Source organism: Elephantulus edwardii, unplaced genomic scaffold (genome assembly GCF_000299155.1).
Source record: "Elephantulus edwardii isolate Elephantulus edwardi_28Jun2011 unplaced genomic scaffold, EleEdw1.0 scaffold00042, whole genome shotgun sequence".
Taxonomy (NCBI): Eukaryota; Metazoa; Chordata; class Mammalia; order Macroscelidea; family Macroscelididae; genus Elephantulus; species Elephantulus edwardii.
Window position 1 is genome coordinate 1,576,251 of NW_006399792.1, and position 18,710 is coordinate 1,594,960.

General features: G+C 40.5%; 1 protein-coding gene across 1 annotated transcript in view; it reads right to left on the minus strand.

Annotated features, from left to right (window-relative positions):
• Nucleotides 1-18,710, minus strand: part of AFF1 (AF4/FMR2 family, member 1) — a 114,334-nt gene that overhangs the window by 22,745 nt on the left and 72,879 nt on the right. Inside the window, 5 exon segments of the mRNA XM_006885319.1 lie at nucleotides 174-592; nucleotides 595-1,120; nucleotides 9,287-9,443; nucleotides 12,483-12,520; nucleotides 12,637-12,706. Coding sequence (XP_006885381.1) covers nucleotides 174-592; nucleotides 595-1,120; nucleotides 9,287-9,443; nucleotides 12,483-12,520; nucleotides 12,637-12,706 — 1,210 coding nt within the window.

Genomic DNA, 18,710 nt, shown 5'->3' on the forward strand with positions numbered 1-18,710 from the left:
CAGCCCTCATCACAGCACACTGCAGGGGGAGGCTGGTTGGAGGCCCAGCCCTCATCACAGCACACTGCAGGGGGAGGTCAGCCCTCATCACAGCACACTGCAGGGGGGAGGCTGGTTGGAGGCCCAGCCCTCATCACAGCACACTGTAGGGGGAGGCTCAGCACAACGCTCACCTTCCTCTTTTTGACCACTTTGCTTGAACTGTCTGAGCTCCTCTTCTCAGAATCATGCTTCTTCCCAGCCGGGGGCTCTTTGTCTTCGGGCTTCTTCTGGCGGCACCCCTTCCCAGGTGGCTCGGGTATCCGGGACAGAAGGTCTAGTCTTATCCTCACCATCAAGCTTTTTGGGGGAGGAGGGTCCCTGAGGGGTGAGAGCAACTTGGTCTCTCTCAAAGGCAACGGGAGTTTGTCCTTCCAGCAGTCCTCCTGGACAACCACCGCTTGTCGGCAGCCACTAGTCCTGCTGCCTCGGCTGCTGTGCAGTGGGCCCTGGCTCTGACCCAGGGGGACGAGAGCTAGGTGCTCAGGGCTCCTGCCCTCCACATTGTCCTTCGAGGGTTTGGAGCCTGAGAGTGGCTTGGCGGGGGTGGGGGGCTGCTCTTGTGCTTCTTCCTTTCGTTGGGGGTGGGCACAGTGGGCTTGGGCTCTCTGCTCTCGCCTGTGTGGGGCCTTCCTTTCGTCTTCACTTTGGGCTTGTCTTTGGAAGTCTGTTCTTTGGAGCCATAAGGGAGGAGTCCTGGCTCACTCTCCACCTGGACACTGGCCTGCGAGTCAGCCTGGGTAGCGGCCTTGACAGGTTTTTTGGGTTGCTTGGTTCCGACGGTTTGCCTCTGTGGAGGCTCCTGGGGTGCAGGAGACTTGTGGCAGCGCCTCCTGCCAGGGTGGACGCCTTCCGAGGGGGCCCGCGGGGCTTTGCTGGAGCTCCTGGGTGCGGGGTCTTTGGATTCAGCAGGTTCCGGAGGAGCGGCACTGCTGCTGGCACCGCGGCCCTGGCCCTTGCTGTCCTGGTGCCCACGTGGGGACTCTGTGCTCCCCACACCCTCCGGGGGCACGACGGGTTGGCTGACTTTGGTTAGCCAGTTATCCAGCTGCCATTTATTTGTTGTTGTAGGAGGCTCAGGCTAAAAAGAAAGGAAAAGAAAGCATGTTAATCAATGGCTGATAAACTATCCTTTAGTACTTAGCCTTAATTTAATGAAATTGTACTGGACTGTCCTGGGGCAGCAAGCATTTCAAATCTAAGAACAAAGGCCCTATTTATGTTCCCACAACTATAGATCAGCAGATCTTGGGTAAGGGAGGTCTGGTAGCCTAGTGGTAAAAAGCTGAGTTGACAAACCAAAAGCAAGGGGTTCCAATCCATTAGCTGCTCTGCTGGAGAAAGAGGGGCTATCTTGTCCAGTGCATTTTACAGGCTCAGGAAACCAACTGGGGGGTCAGCTATGAGTCAGTTTTGACTCAACTACACATAACAAAATCAGTCCTTTTGTAAGCAGCCCTTGCAACTAAAAAGTTGGTGGTTTAGATCTACCAAGGGCTGCCTCTGAAAACCAGTGGTGCATCATTACGAGTCAGAAGAGACCCAGAAGAACTAGAGATGTTTGTCCTTCTGTGGTGCAGACGGTTAACAAACTAGGCTGTTAAAGGAAAATGGATATTTGAGTCTCCTCAGAGAAACCTGACAAGAAAAGTCTGATGATTTGCCTCCCCAAAAATCAGCCACTGAAAACTCTACAAAAAGTAAGCTGTACATCAATACAGACAAGGTTGCACCATTGGACTCATGGCATACAGGTGAATATACGTCAAATTCTATGACAAGGAACTTCTTAAAAGCCTTAAAAATTATTTGTAATATTGCAATTTGGTGGCATCCAGGCAATAGTCTTCATAATTACTTGCTAAGTATCAGAGAGGTGGACAAATCCAGAAGAAGAGTCAACACCTTTGAGTTGTGGTGCTGGACAAGAGTACTGAACATGCCACAGACTTGCAGGAGAACAAAGAGGTCTCTTCTGGAGAGAATGAAACCAAGTTCCAAAGATTTTGAAGCTCCATTTGGCATGTTGTCAAAAGGGACCAGTTGTAAGGACATTATCATTGGAATCATGGAGGGAGGGACAGCACAGGAGAAGACGACCCCAGATGAGATGGATTGACACAGTGACTGGGGTAATGGGGGTACCTGTGGCAGAGTCAGTGAGACTAGCTCAGGACAGGGAAAGGTTCAGAGCTGCTGTACACAGGTTCGCTATGAGTTATAGTCAACTCGACAGCACATACCAATAGACAATAATTACCAATAGTAAACTAATGACAAATATTTAGAAACTTTATAATAAAAATATTTTTATCAGATTAGAACATAATTTAAGCCAAAATGACATGTATTTTGGAATATTTAACTATCATAGTAGAAAATATGGAGGGGAAAATTAAGAATAAAAAGAATCTTGGTATATTCCTTGGACAGGGATATCATGCTTGGAAAGGTGGAGGGTCAACAAAAGACATGAAGACCCTCAAGCAGATGGACTGACACAGTATGACTGCAGCAATGGGGTCATGTGTGTCAGGGATGAGGAGGGTGGTACAAGAGAGGTCAGGGTTCAGATCTGTGGTTCATAAGGTCACTATAAGCTGTACTTGATTCCACGGCACCTACCACCACCACCACCACTGAACAAGCAGGTATTAGTAATAATACATACTTTCTCCTTTGAGACATTTTCCTATTGAAAAGAACTTTTCTTTAAGTGGAGGTAGGACCTGATTTTGTTCTTTACTTACACATGCAATACTTACACAATTTACTTACACATGTAACAGGTTTATCAGAAACAATCAAGTGAGGTCACACTAGAATACAGTACTAGTCATCCACTGGATTCTATATAGTATGAACAAGTATCAAACACATTTTCTTGTTAAAGACAACCTATGTTGAGTTGGACCCTATATAAACAGAGGCTCTAGGGAACTAGTTAAAGCAGTAAGATTATACTGATTATCTGCACAACTGCTTTGGCAAGTAAAAGTTCCTGACTGCTACCATTAACTGTTATTAAAATCTTTGTTGCTAATTAACCACTTGTGCATCTAACCACATCTCTCTTATAATAGGCTGTGAGCTTTTATTGACGGAATGATAGAGAACTTTGCACCTCCAAGTTCCACAATAGTGCTTTACCTATAGTGAATAAATGAGTATTCCAAAACGTGTATGTGCTTATAAATTCTATGGAACATAGAACAAATGTGCATAAGTAATGGTCCTGTATTTTAAAAGGCAGTATATCATTGTCATGCTATATGTCTTCGTTAAGTGCCTTCTTGTCAAGTGGTTTGTATGACTGACAAAAATCATAGATATTGGACTGGGACGGTACTGAAACATACGAGGTTTTAATTGCTTGGAATATGGATAAGAGATTACAACAGTGAGTGGTCAATTTTCCCAAATGGAATACATTCAACTTAGTTGTTGTTAGATGCTATCCAGTCAGGTACAATTCACAGAGATCCTATAAACAGCTGACCTGAACCCTGCCCTATCCTGTGCCATCATCATTATCTCTGACACACTAGAGCACATTGCTGAAATCACCATGTCAACCCATCTCATTGGAAGCCTTCTCCTTTGCTGACTCTCCATCTTTCCAAGCATGATGTCCCTTTTCAAGGAACAGCCTCACTTAACTCTGTCCAAAGTATGAAAGATTAAGATTCACTATCTTCACTTTCAAGGAGCACTCTGGCTCCCTTTTTTCAATCATATCTATTTGTTCTTTTGGCAGTCCATGCAATATTGAGAACTTTTCACCACCACCACAATTCAAAGGCATCAATTCTTCTGTTATCCTTATTCGTTGTCCAGATCTCTGATGCATATTAGGTGATTGAGAAGACTATGGCCTCAATCAGGTCACCTTAGTCTTTAAACTGACATTTTCTTCAGCATTTTGGTGAGGTCCCTGACAGCCAACTTGCCCAATGCAATCCATCTCCTGATTTCATTCAAGTGTCTAAATCTCTGAAAGGTTGCACCATGCTTAGGGTCTTGGGAGACAGAATCAGCTGAATGCAGTCTCCGGCTTCTTGAGGAGTGGCAGGTATGAGGGCTCTGGCCACTTGTGTTCTTTTTGCCCCACATGGGGGTTGGCAGAGTGGACTTGCCAGATGAACTGGGGGTCTGGGGCCCAGAGTTTGCCAGCATTTGGGCGTGCCGGGATGGTAAGACTCTGAAGGGCCCTTGGGCCTGCAGCCCTCAGACCTGTCTCTCATTGTTTTTGTTCAGACATTTCTCTAGGTCATATAGCCCTGGTGTACAAGTTGCCATACAGTGGTCACTTGTGGTTGCTGTGAGGCTGAACACTGTGACACAGATGTGTCAAATGCGTTAATGGTTGGCTACCCAATATGGACAGAGAGTGGGGTGGGGCTCCCCGATTAAAACAAGCTTGGAAGGAGGAATGGCACCCACTTCCCTAACAACTTGCCTCCGGAAACCCTATGAACCAGGAGAGAGAATGAAAGATACTCAAGTGTTGAGTCTAAATAATTCTATAAAAGCATGCAAACTGAACACTTGTAAAGTATAGACATGATGAAAAGGACTTTTTTTTTTTGGTCAGGATAAGGTGAAATATGGCTGATTGGCAGCATTATGATAGATGGTGAAGAGATTGAGATTGTTAACAGCTTTAGTTTGCTTGGCTTCACAATCAAACTTTTGGTACCAGTGGCTGGGAAATCAAAAGATGAATTGTACTGGGAAAGTCTGCAGTCAGGGACCTCTCTCCAGAGTGCTGAAGAGCAATGATGCCAGTTTGGAGACATAGGTGTGCCTGATCCAGGCCACGGTCTTTGCAATTGCTTGTTATCTGTCAGAAAGCTGGATAATGACTAGGGATGATAGAAAGATAATACGGAGCTATGGTGCTGGAGAAGAGTATTGAATATACCATGGACTAACAAGAGAACAAACAGGTTTGATCCAGAGAGGTTGAAACTAGGCTGCTCCTTGGAGGCAAAGATTCTGAAGCTTCATCTGACAAATTTGGGCATGTTGCAAGTAGGGACTAGTCCTTGGAAAGAGACATCATGCTTGGGTGGAGGGACAGCTCATGACAGAAAGACCCTCAATGAAGTGGACTGATTCAGCGACTGGGGTTATGAGGGTAGATGTGTCGGAGCCAATAAGGTTGGCACAGGATAGAACAGGTTTCACGGCTGTTGTACATGGGGTTGCTATGAGTCACAAGCAACTAGATGGAACATAACAACAACAAGAACAAGGTGAGATAACAAAATGATGAGCTAGGTTCTGAGTTCAAAACCAAAGAACTAGAAGAAACCAGGTGGGACCATACTGCATCCAGAAAGATGGCAATACTATTCTTTTCCTACTTATCCCACACTGCTGTTTATTACTACATTCTCCTTTTAAAAGCTTGCTTTGCTTAAATCAACTCTATTGACATGGTCATATCTGAATGTCAGGGCATGCAGGGAGGGTGAGATAGAGGTGGAAAAAGAAAATGACTGCTGGGTGCCAGGCATTTTGTCCTAAGTGATCAAAAACTGTGGTCGTTCCTCTAACTAGACATGGTGGCTGTTAAAGGCAGAGAAAAGATTAGCACACCATACCTGCTCATCAAACATTATTTTCCGCAAAGATTTGAGGATGTGGCAACCCCAGTTAGCTGACTGGGGAAGGCAGTAAGATACATGGCTTGCCGGTTATGTCAGGAAACTGAAGCTCTGACCCTTCTACAGACAAGCTGGGGATCTATTTCATTCACAGGCTCTGTTTACAAATATACCTCAATCACTGGCACGCTCTTTGGAAGACTATTCGTGACACCCCTGCTCTCCCAAAAAGGAAAAAAAAAAGCCATTTCTAGTATAAATAACATCTGCTTTCTGTCTACCTGAAACAGGGCAGTGTAAGATACAGTTAGTAGTCCCTAAAGGAATGCCCTGGTTTCAGAAATAAAATGTATTTTCTTCCACTGTGGTCCTAGAAATTGTCCAGAAGAGAGGTGCATGGCCTAATTAAGGGGTGAAATTGAGTTGGTGTGCTCAGAAAAAGAAAAGGGGTAGAAAATCCATCCTCTTTTGTACTCAAGTGGCAAATATAGTTGCAAAATGAGGATTATTCCTTCAAGGTCAGATATTATTTGGGGGTTCTAAGATTATAAGGGGCAAATTAAAAACAGATTTTAAAATAAATAAATTTTAAGTATATTCATTATTGGCCACAGTCAGGGCTTGAGTTTTCATCTCCTCAACTACCTTTCTCAGTCTTTGTCCTCCCATGTATGTAAATGAAATACTGAGATATGAAAGGGGGAAAAAGCGTATGATTAACTTCTATTAATAAATATTTGACCATATGTCCCTTTACATCCCTAACGTCTCAACTCGGCAAAAGTTAATGTATTTTAGAATGACTACAGTATTGAATAAGAGGTTGTGAGCCACACTGTAACTCACTGGCAGATCAATGGAGTAGAAAAAGATGAAGGGGAAAAAAATAAAGTATCAGAGAGAACATGCCCCAGTGCTAAATGGCTCTATGTCTGAATTCTAGGTCTGGTACTTCTTTATAAAGAAAAAGAAGGCTATCAACTTTGGAGTTGACTATGGTTAATGGAAGATCACATAAAATAATTTATGAGTAATCATTGAGAGCATAATGGTCAATCAATGACAGGTAGTTTACTATCACAAGAGGAACAATGAACAGATTAGGAAATGGAGCAGATGCTGAATAACTGAAAATAGAATCATGTTTTTCGATCTTTGGCAGTGAAAAGGCAATGTTTGTACAAGTCATCTTCCAGTTACAAACAAGGCCTGTTCCTGACCATGTCTTTAAGTAGAATTTATAACTCAGTTGGAACAGGTGCTTACAGTTCTTATTTTAACCTTAAGTTCACGCAAAGAAGAGAGCAAAGCCTTTTCTGTGATTTAAGAGGTGCACGAGCAGTATGTGAATGTGATCTAGGGCAGAATTGCACCAAGAAGGGGTTAGCTCAATTGTTTCAAAGAGAGCAAATTTACGTTAAGGGCAAGTACGATTTGTCAGTAAGTAGGATCTGGGAGCTCAGACACTGCCTGCATTTTGAAAAGCTAACATTCATGTTTTTGATTCACTATAAAGCAGACACTGAAATAGAATCCACAGTGGTTGGTACTAAAGTCCTGCCCTGGTTTACTAGCATGTATGTACTATAAGCTCATATTGCAAGAGATTGATTTGGACCATTTCATCAATTGTGATTACTTGAAAATAAAACCATAGAGGCCCCCAATAATGAAAAAGAACTTTAAAAAGGGGGGGGTGAGAAAGATAAAACTATGGCCTACTGCAGCATTCAAGTTACTTTCAACTAGCACAGGGGATTAACCATAATGCATATATATTTCAAATAGTGAGGGAAAATAGTTAAATATTGTTGGAGAGGTTTTGTATATAAGCAAAGAGAAAATATTCCTGGGAAAAGTGAATCTTAGTCAATAATATACATAATACACCAAGCCTACATTTGTATATAACTAGTCTTGTACAAAATAAAAGCCTCTATAGTAAAGCAACTTAGAAAAGAATAATACAGAATGGTAATATTTCTTTAAGCAGTCTTTACATGCCAGTAACCTCTTGAGCAACAAGGTGTGTTCTTTTATGTTTCAAATATCTGCACCACTTCTATTTTATTTAAAGTAAATATTAACTGAATTATCTTCCACATATTAAGAAATCTGGCAAGTGTACAAATTTCCTTATTGAATAAATGAAATGAAGAAAAAAAAACCAAAAATAAAAACACACAACAAAAAACCAACTAAAAAATTTTAAATGTGAACAATCATGTAATTTGTCTTCATAGCCTAATTAATATTCTTTTTCTGTAGGCATAGAAATATTAAATGTCATAACAATAGTTCAAATGTTTTAAAACAGCACCAAATGCAGTTAATGTTAGTCTATGCTCATTCATGCCAACAAACATGAAGCATTTATTCTGTGCCAGTCATAGAAAACAAAAAATGGCACCAAATTTATTTTCCCAGCTTCTTCTGCTTTCAGGGCATTACGTTGTTTTTGTTGTTAGGTACCATGGAGTTAGAACCAACTCACAGCTGACCCTCCAGTGAGTTTGCAAAGACAATAAATTGCAGGGGAGGAGATTACACATTTTTCTCCTGCAGAGTCACTAGTGGATTTGAACCCTGGGCCTTTAGGTTGGAGCACAACTCCTTACCACTCATTAAACCTTACAGAAACTCATATGTCTCACTGCATGATTGCTTGATGTATCCTATTAGAGTTCTAATGGGATTGCTTTGCTTTCTGAATAACAGAGACTAATGCAGGAAACATTAATGCTTTCTAAATCATACAGCTTTACTTCCTGGCAATTTCCATTTCAAATATGCAGAATAAATTTTTATTTAAAAGGTGGTGTAGTGCAGCAAAAATAAGATGTCTTCCAGAACAACCTTTTATGTTTAAGTATTCTGACCTGGCACTATTTTCACACTGTTACTCCAAGTTTTGTTTGTTCTTGCTAACAACTCAGTGTGCAATCTAGTAAGTAGCATAAATCCTCTAGATAAATGTCGCATTGACATTTTCAGCCCCATCTGTTTACTCATGTTTTCATTATTTTCTCAAGGGTGAGTGTCAGGCAAACACGATTCTGCCCACTTTACATGGGGCAAAAGGAGCAAGAAAGACAGCGCTGGCAAAATCACTCTACCATCAGTGTAATACATGGCTTTCAGTAATTCAAAAATAGAACCCCTGATGACTTTATTTCTAGTTCATGTTCCTGCCTTTTGCTAAATAAAGCTGACTCCTTTTGATTTCCTTAATTCATGCATTCCTAAAGCTTCCAAAAAGAATCCTCATTAATATTAAAACATCAGCCTACTGAAAACAAGTTTTCTTTCTCAAAAGAAGGGAAAAGAAAATGGTATGAAAACATTCCTAATGAGTCGCTCTTCCAAACAACTTCAAACAACAATGGGAGGGGGAGAAAGGGGGAAGGGAAAAAAGCTGGAGAGGGAAGCCATCTCTCCCAAAGCGCCACTGACAAATATTTGGTAAGAAAGAAGTAAGCAGAAACAGATGACTCTACACAGCATAGGAGCAGAAAAGCATGGCTCAGGGAACACAACTTCTCAGCCTTGTGATCAGTCCTGGCCCACAACAGACTCTATCCCCAAAAGACAGAATGCCACCATGTTAGCTGGCCTCCTCGAGGGGGACACGGTACCTCAGGAGCTGGAGTGTCTAGGGGCTCATTCTCTTCGCTGTCACTTGAACTGCTCTCACTCTCCGAGTCTGAGGAGCTGTCTGAGTCACTGGTGCTCTCTGACTCTGCACTACTGGAATGTGCTGATGCCACTGGTTCTGGAAGCGACTGTGGAGCACTGCAAAGCAACCGAAAGATAAAATTAGAAGACACCATGCAAGGTGGAATCCTTCCCCCTCCACCCGCTGCTGCCCATTTCTCTGCTCCTCGAAAGGAAGAGTTTCAAAATGACAAAATGACCTCCTATTACTACTACTGTTATCACCTGGTTGAGAGAGGGTCCTTTAGTAACCGACAGAACAGAGTAAAATCCTTCAAGCCTAAAACCTTAAAGAGATCCAGTTCAATAGACTGTTGGAAAGACAAGCCTGTGATCGTTTTTTCCTGAAAAACATATCAAGGACCACAGGGTTCAAGTGAAAGCCTGAGTATTTTATACCAAGAGCTCTTAAATGACACCCTGAGGAGGCTGCCTGAATTTCTAAGTAAAGTTTTACTGGAATACACAATGTATCATCTATGATTCTGTGCCACAACATTAAAGTTCTGGCAGGAGAAATCAGATGGCCAGTGATACCTAAAATATTTACTATTTGGCCCTTTTTAAAAAGGTTGGTTGGTCCCTGCTTTATACAACTGACAGAGCATTAATTGAGAGAAAAGCCAATCGGTTCAATTCTCCCTACATTCCTTCCATGACAATCAAAGGTCATTGACTCTGAATGTGAACTCAAAGACAAATATATATACTTCTTGGGTAGAATTATGAAATGAGTCTGTCCATTTTTGTAACGAAAAAACACTTAGGACATCTCGCAAAATTGGAGAAATAAAGGGGTCAGGCTGTTTTCAGTGCGGTCAAGTCAAGGGCAGCTAACAACAACAACAACAACAAAGATTAACTGCTGTAAGAATAGCAGGGAAATGATTGGTTGGTGAGAAAACAGCTTGGTAGACACACGCAGAATATTAGCGCATTATAAAACTGTATAATCCTAAACCTCACCCTAGATGGTAATAGCTAAAGTGTTCAATCATTAACTATAACTTTAAAAACCTCCACACTACTAAAATGTTTCACAAGAATTCATTCCTGGCGAGCTCTGGTGGCCTAGTGGCAAGAAGGTGTACTGCAATCCCAGAGGTGCACAGTTCAAATCCACCAGATGCTCTGCTGGAGGAGGAATAATCTCCTCCTGTACCCGTCAGATCCGATTTGGTGGTACACACACACAAAAAATAATAAAATTAAAAAAAAAATTTTTTAAAAGAATTCATTCCTTAATTGAGCTAATCATAAAAAAAACATATATCAATAGTGCTACATAATCTCCTCATAAATATCAACTTTGTGACTATGTCCACCCTGGTAGATAAAGGGCTTTAAGGCAGTGGTGGTCAGAATGGTAAAAAGTTTCAATGTTGCTCCTGTTTCTAAATTAGTCACAACTAATTTCCCCACACCCCACTTTTAAGTTAGGAAACTTGGAAGTTCTTTGTGAGTTACTCTAATTCGCCAGAAATCATTCAAGAATATAAATAACCAAGCAAATCTTTTCACTTAGCTGCATAACTGCCTGGAATTCCTCAAAAATCAATGAACATTATCACCTGCTGAATGGATGGTCTCATCTTAAGGCTAATCAACTCAACCCATTGTTGTCAAGTCAGAATTGACTCATTGCTGACCTTCCAATGGGTTTGCTGAGGCTGTAAATCACATGGAAAGAGACTGTTCATCTTTTCCCCATGGAATTCCTGGTGGATTTGAACCATCAGAGAAGGGTCACCTTTGGATTAGCAGTGCAACTCCCTATGGACTAAGCCACTAGCACAAACAGAGTAGTTTAACTCTGTATCCATGGAAGACTGGGATTTGGAGTACTAAATTACATTTTGGAAACGGGGTCTATTTGAACAGCAGGTAAAACAGCCCATTTGAATAGCTCTCATTTTCACATGTTAAAATACCACAATTTTGAAAATATGCCTTTTCCCAAGTGAAAACAGTGCCATTTTCTATCACATTAAAATGTACTGCAGGTCATTTTAAAAAGAAAGTTATTTGAAAAACTAAAATATTATTCTAGAATAATTCTGCTTTATAACCCCCCCCCCCAATTTAGCAAACAAGTGAAAAGGTTTATTAAGGTAATACAAGAGAGGCATGGCTTTGCTTTGCAATTTAAGGCATACTAAATCTGTCACCATCATCATCAACACTGGGATCTTTGGTTTGGTTTTTTAAAATATTGGTCATATAATACTAATAGAAAAAAAGATATATTGGCACAGGATTAACCACTAAGAATATAGGTTATGTTGTTTTTATTGTTTTTTTGTATCATAGTGTCGGAACCAACAACCAACCTATAGCTGACCCTCTGGTGGGTTTTCAGAGGCAGTTAATCGCATGGGAGGAGAATACCCATGCTTCTCCCATGGAGCAGCTAGTGGCATCGAACCATTTGCCTTTGGCATTGCAGCACAGGTTCTTGCCACTAGGCCACCAGAGCTCCCTAAGAATATAAGTAAGTTGAGGGATTCTTATCCTTTTATGAGGGTTAATAACTGCTCTGTGGCTGAAGTACTTGTATTAAACAAGTACTTTCCTTTAACTAGAATCCCTGAGTGGTACAAATAGCCACTAATTAAAAAGTAAATGGTTTGAATCCACCAAGAGGTATGTTTAAAGAAAGGCTTGCTAATCTATCTCCCAAAGGCCACAGCCCTTGAAAACGCCATGCACAGTTCTACTCTGAGACACTCAAGGTTTCCATAAGGCAGAAGCTACTTAGTGGTAACCGTTTATTTAATTTCCCTTTAACTGGGATCCTCCATCTCCTTTCTCATGAAAACCATGAAAGTACTAAATAACACTTCATTATCACCAACCCCCAGCTTCATTCTGTAGAAAACTGTAAACATTTTATATTGTTGCTAGGTGTCTCGGAGTCGACAATGACCCACAGCGGCCCTACAACAACAGACTGAAACCTTGCTCTATCCTGGGACATCCTGCCAATCCCTGGCGTGCTCAAGCCTATTACAGCCACTGTGCCAATCTGCTTGATGAGAGTCTTCCTCTTTTTCACTGACCCTCTGCTTTTCCAAACAACTACATTACAGAGAGAAGGGTGATATACGCACACAGTACCTTGGAAGGGCAGATGAGGAAGGAGGCTTCTCTGGGGCCTAGGCATTCACAATAGAAGAAGGATCAGAACAAAAAATAGGTTAGGATGAGGAGCTCGGATATGTTAAGACTCATTTCAAAAAATTCCTGGTAAAACAAGGTGCACAGAACTTACCTGTTCCCTGTCACTGCTCTCACTGTCACTGAGAAGAAGGTCATCTGCAAGCAAGCTGGAAAGGATAGGGCTTAAGTTAATGTCTGACACAGATTGTTTTATAAACAATAGGAAATCTGCCCGATGATACAATAGAGAGAAAAGTATTACCAACTATTTATTCATCAACAATTTTCTTAGAAATGTGCCCTTTCAGTCTTAAAACTCAATCTTGGAAAAATGATGAAAGTTATACAAGTGTTCAGGTCTCTTGTTCATATGTTTGCTATGAGTCATCTGCGACTTGACAGCATTTAAGAACAACAGCAAAACTTAGAAAGTGCTAAAAGTTGTGCCAGGCACATAGAAAGTGCTATGCAAAGAACAATACAACCCTGACATGTATCCTTCTTAATTTTAGACCATGTCATATTCCCTTGCTCTGTTTACATGACAGTCTATTGGTCTAGGTTTAGGCTTCACATGAGCACAGTTAAGTGTTCTGGGATTCCCATTCTTCTCAATGTTAGCCATAACTTGTTATGAACATGTACCAGACTAGCCTTTTCATAGTCAATAAAGTATAAATTGACATTCTTCTGGTATTCTTTGTTTTCAGCCCAGGTCCACCTGACATCAGTGATGAAATCCCTGGTGCCATGGCCTCTTCTAAACCCAACTGGAACTTCTGGCAGTTCCTTACTGCTCTAGCCATTTTTTAATGCTCTTCAACAGTATTTTGCTTGCATGTGATATTAATGATATTGTTTGATAATTTTCACATTCTGCTGGATCAACTTTGAGATGAGAACAAATACAGATCTCTTCCAGCCAGTCAGCCAGGTCCTCCAACTTTCCTTGCTATAGACTGATAATCAAACTGATAGCTACCTAGCGCATGCTCAATGTTTATCTTTATTGGTGGTGATGTGTGTCATTGAGTTCATTTTCATTCACAGTGACACAATATGAAAGCACAGAACTGGCCTGTGGAGTATTCTAGGGGGTGATCTTTCTTTACAAGATTGTATCTTCTAAAGGTCTCTTCTCCTGTGGTATGGCTAGTGGGTTCTAACCTCTGACCTTTTCCATTATTGTTTATCCACCGCATCACCAAGGCTTCCATAGTTATCGAACTGATGGTACATTCATATTTCTGCAATATTAGGAAACACAGCCAGCAGAAGCAGACTGAGTTACTAGCAATCACAATGGTGTACCAAAAAAATGCCACTTGGCTTGTTACAAGTAGTGGCCTGGCTGACCTACATGCAAACAAATAATGAAAGGTATATATTTAGAACAAATATAAGGCATAATCCAACCAGAAAGAAAATATGGCCAAAGATATTCAATACTAAACCAACAAAAACAAAACCACAGTAAATGGGCCTCTATTTCTGAGTCACTGAGTTTGCTGTGTATAACTGATGTGCCTTAATTTCCTGTAACACCAATGATCATGTAATCCAAACATGATTCCTGTGGCAGGGAGAAGAATAGATATCCTGTGGACTTGTTCATCTAGGAACTGAGTAACTACCTTCCGTAAATGTATTCTCCTAAAAGAGGGCAAAAACCACATTAATGTCCTAACTCTTAAATCTACCTGCTATTAAGAAATAATAGGTATTTTGAAAACACTGTCCCTGATTCAGGACATCACGGAGACAGCTGCTGATGTAAAAACCCTACTCAGGATCTAGAGTTAAGACACAGTGGTCTCTGAAGGGGGATTGCTAAAGTTCTAAATTTACCTTAATGTTATGTCAACTTGTTTTCAGTTTAACAGGAGTGAATCAACCCTCTATTTGCAACAAACTGCTCATCACAATGGTGCATGTGCAATTTAAAATATAAACAAATCACTGAAAATGCTTCTAGCCTTTTCTTATACTAGAGCTGCTGTTATGGTCTGTCAAGTTGGAACCGACTCATAGCTGACCCTCCAAAGGTTTTTCAGAGGCTGTTTCTCACACAGGAAGTGATTGGCCATCTTTCTCCTGGGGAGCAGGATTTTAATTGCCTGCCTTTAAGCTGGCAGAACACCCTTCCACTGTAGCATGAGAGCTCTCGTCTTGCACTAAGGTAAGGCTGAAGAAGAGCCATGTGTACCTTTTCAAATTAACCTGGACTTGAAGACAGAGAAATGAATCTCATAACCCAAAGATTGTCTGCACTTTCAAAGAAACACTCAAAATGAAATGATGAATTGATCACCTTGATAGGGCCAAACAGTATATACCACTTAGTGTACACAAGGGACTTTACAAGGAACCCTGATGACATTTAAGCACAATGTACTGGGCTGTGAACACAAGTCACTCCTCCACAATCTCTCTCTAGTAGATTTGCAGTGTCAGAAGCAGTGGAGGAGAGCAATGAGTCAGAACGAATGTGATAGCAGCAGACTTAATATTTTATTTTAGTTTAGGGACTTTACAAATGTTACTTTATTTCCTAAAAATTTGTAAGTAGAATTCATTTGATTAGAAACAGACCATTGTCACATGTGAATCATGAGACATAGGTATATTGTCAACTAACCTTGTCAAAAGCAAGCACAGAAACCTAGAAACCATGGTTGTTAGACTGTTAGAAATGAGCGAGTCAACTTTAAATCAGAGTGTTAGTAGTGGAAAGTTAGGGAAGGGAGCTTTTGAAAATGTTTTATATTGAACTCATGTCACAGCTACAACATGGGGGGAAATGACTTAAAAACAGTAACAAGTTTGGTCAGTATTAAAATCACTAATGTCACTATAATTTTTTTTAAAAAAATCAGTCTGGTTGATGAGAGGTTAATGTTTTTCTAAGGAAAAACTATGAAGGAATCAACCAAAGTCACCTTCTTGTCTCAAAAAACAATTATATTTGTGGACAAACAAAACAACGATCTTGTTGGAGCAAAATTAATATACCGTTTTCCCTTAAGAAAAGAAGCTATCTTTAGAACATATACTCTTTAGACTGGTCAGGTAACTAATTCAATCTCTGAACTCTAAAGCAGAGAGTCTTTTCAAAGCCTATGCCACCATCTGCCTTAATTTGGCCCTGTTCAAAAGAGCCTCAATGCTTGGATAGAGCCACTCTTTGAACTACCTTGTAGGTTTAACCACATTTTACATTATTGGTAGGTAAACTTTTTACTTAAAGGTGAAAACAATCCTCAGAACCCTTCGTGCTAATGCATTCTTCAGGTGGCTGTCATGGCCAAGTTCAAAGAGTCCTGGGCAGGTTCCGGCAGGCACTCTCTGGTGAGTCAGTCCCACTGCTCCTGTGTGAAGATACCACTAAGTCAAGCCTTTGTTTCTTTTCTGGTCCTTGGCTCTGGGCTTTCATTGTCAGTATTCTAGAACATCTCAATTCTGACCCAAGGGCTATTTAAATAAGCTTATTTCTTGACTGACTTAGCATTTCTCAGGCCATATACTTCAACCTGGAAAAGTGAAGGCTGAGACATGGATTTCTCTGCAGTCAGTAAATGATTTTAGGTGTGTGTAAAATATATGGAAAGTAGTACTTCTGAGAAACTGCCAATGAGGCTGAGAGAACGAATACATTTACACAATATCACATATGTAAAAATAATTTGGAGATAGAGTGCAGCGAGGAGAAAGAGGTCAGCTCAGAAGGAGATTAAAAAAAAATCTCATAATTTATATTCCAGTGAGGTTTTGGATCTTTTTAAAATACAATAAAGGATAGAAATAAAAACGGGAAATGTCTTATAGATGATATAATGTAATTAATTGTGAAAAGCATGCCACTCCGAAAAATGCACAATGTGAAGAGCATGCAGAATGAAAAATATCTTCTGCAACTTCAGCAAACTCTCTAAATGATAGTGATAATGAGAAGGTGGACCTCAAATTCACAGAAAGATACTCTTACCAATTAATAATCTTTTAATCTGTATGATTTAATACAGTAGATTGGCATCTTTAAGGCCCTGGGTTAGATGGACTGACACAGTGACTTTAACAATGGACTTGGGTATAGAGAGGTTGTTAGGATGGTACCAGATAGGGCAAGGTTTTGACATGTCATTTAGAAGATTGCTATGACTGTAGTAAACTTGGTGGCACCTAGCAACAATATGATCAATGTGCCAGAGGGATAAAAAACTATTTAAACTCAAGGATAAGATGAAGAATATTTGACATCAAGTAACAAAATGAGACAAGTCACAAGATTCTGAGCAAAGGAAATTCAAAGTTCATAAATAAAGTAAAATCACTAAGTCTAATGAACAAAAACAACACATTATAAGACTAGAACCAAATTTAAAAGCATTACTCTAAATCATGTGTCTAATGAATTTTGCTCAGAGGTAATCAAATCTTATATGCACTATTACTTTTCTCCTTCATCAGTCTCTGCACCTTTGCATGCCAGGCACTGCTACAGATCATCTGGCTACAGATGGAAACAATAGAAATTCCTGCTCTTATGTCACTTATAACCTCAAACTAGAAAAGACCTGGAAAAAGAGACTTTCTCAAAAGTATAGTAACAGCTCTGGAAGTGAGGAAAAGGCTAAAAGAGAAAGTGCACAGGACAGGCATGGGTGGTTGTTTTCCTAAGGAAATAAGGAAAGACTATACACCTGACCAGAGGCCTGGAAGCAGAGAAAGGGATCTGAGCAGAGAAAGGGGGGAGCAGAGAAAGGATCAGGATGACTGAGTACTTGTGTGTGGAGGCTGGAGGGTGGCACAGCAGGAGAGAGACATAGAAGGTGAAGAACAGGGTGACAAGGGTCACGGTAGTCTTGTAGGGTCAGGCAGAAAGGCAGAATCTTTAGGAAAAACACTAGTTTCTTGTTAAAGAGTGTAGCCAGCCTAGGTGGGTGAAATGTGCAAACCGCTGTTAAGAGTAATACACATTCAATGAATTAAAATGATACCTCACCTAGTCTTTCAAGCCATATTAAAATTAGTCAAGAATGGACCCATTATGGTAAATTGCTAATTATGATTTAAAATGAGGCTTAAATGACTCCATGATGGGTTGAAATGCCATCACAGCCTGCAGGATCATCTATCAAGCCCAGATAAAGGTGGCAGTATTCCTGCCTCATAACTCCTAACTTAGGACCCTGATCAAACGTTACCTCCTCCACGACATTTCCTAACCTACCTCCTTCAAGTTTCATCAGCACCCACATTAAAAAAAAATCAATTCTTCTTCAAGTCTGTTATTGTCACTATTTTATTTCCTTTATAACCTTTATCACTGTCATGAAATTACCAAGGAATGTTTTTAAGTGTATATGATATACCACCCACATTTAATTACAAGACGTGGAAGACAAAGATTTTCCTTTGACCACTGTTTCTCGAGTTTCTAAAGCAACACCTGGCATTTGGCACTTAACCCTTATATTACTTGGTACAAACATACTTGTTCTTATTCACTATTTTATCTGACGTTTTCCCCCCAAGATGAAGTATGATAGGCTCTATTATCCTAAAGTGAAGTTCTGACACAATTCTTCAGTATGTTTGCAGTTTTAATGTAATTACTTAAAATCTACCTCCTTGCATATCTGCATGAGAATATCCTTCTAACATTATGGAAGTTTTTGGCATCAACATGCTGTTGTTGTTATGTGCTGTCAAGTTGCTTGCTACTCATAGCGACCCTATGTACAACAGCCCTAAACCCTGTTCTGGCCTGTGCCGATCGCACTGCCTCCGACACACCTACCCCCATTACCCAAGTCACTGAATCAATCCACATGTAGGAACTACAAAATATATTGTCTATAAGACATCATAGAATATTGACCACTAGAAGAGGCATCAAAGTGAGATTCAAGAGTTAAACTAGAGCAAGAGGCTATGATATACCAAGAGGTATATAAAGGCAGATGAATGAAGGAGACGATTCCACTACTGGAGTTACACTGCTAATCTAAAGGTTTGAATGCACCAGAGGCTCTGAGGGGGAAGGGTGAGTAAGCTCCTCCTTGGAAATACAACGGAGAGTCAGTTATGAATCAGTTTCAATTTGACAGCAATGAGAGAGAGGGAACATATCACACCAGCATTTTCTTTATCTCACTGTCATAAAAAATTTTGAAATAAACATTT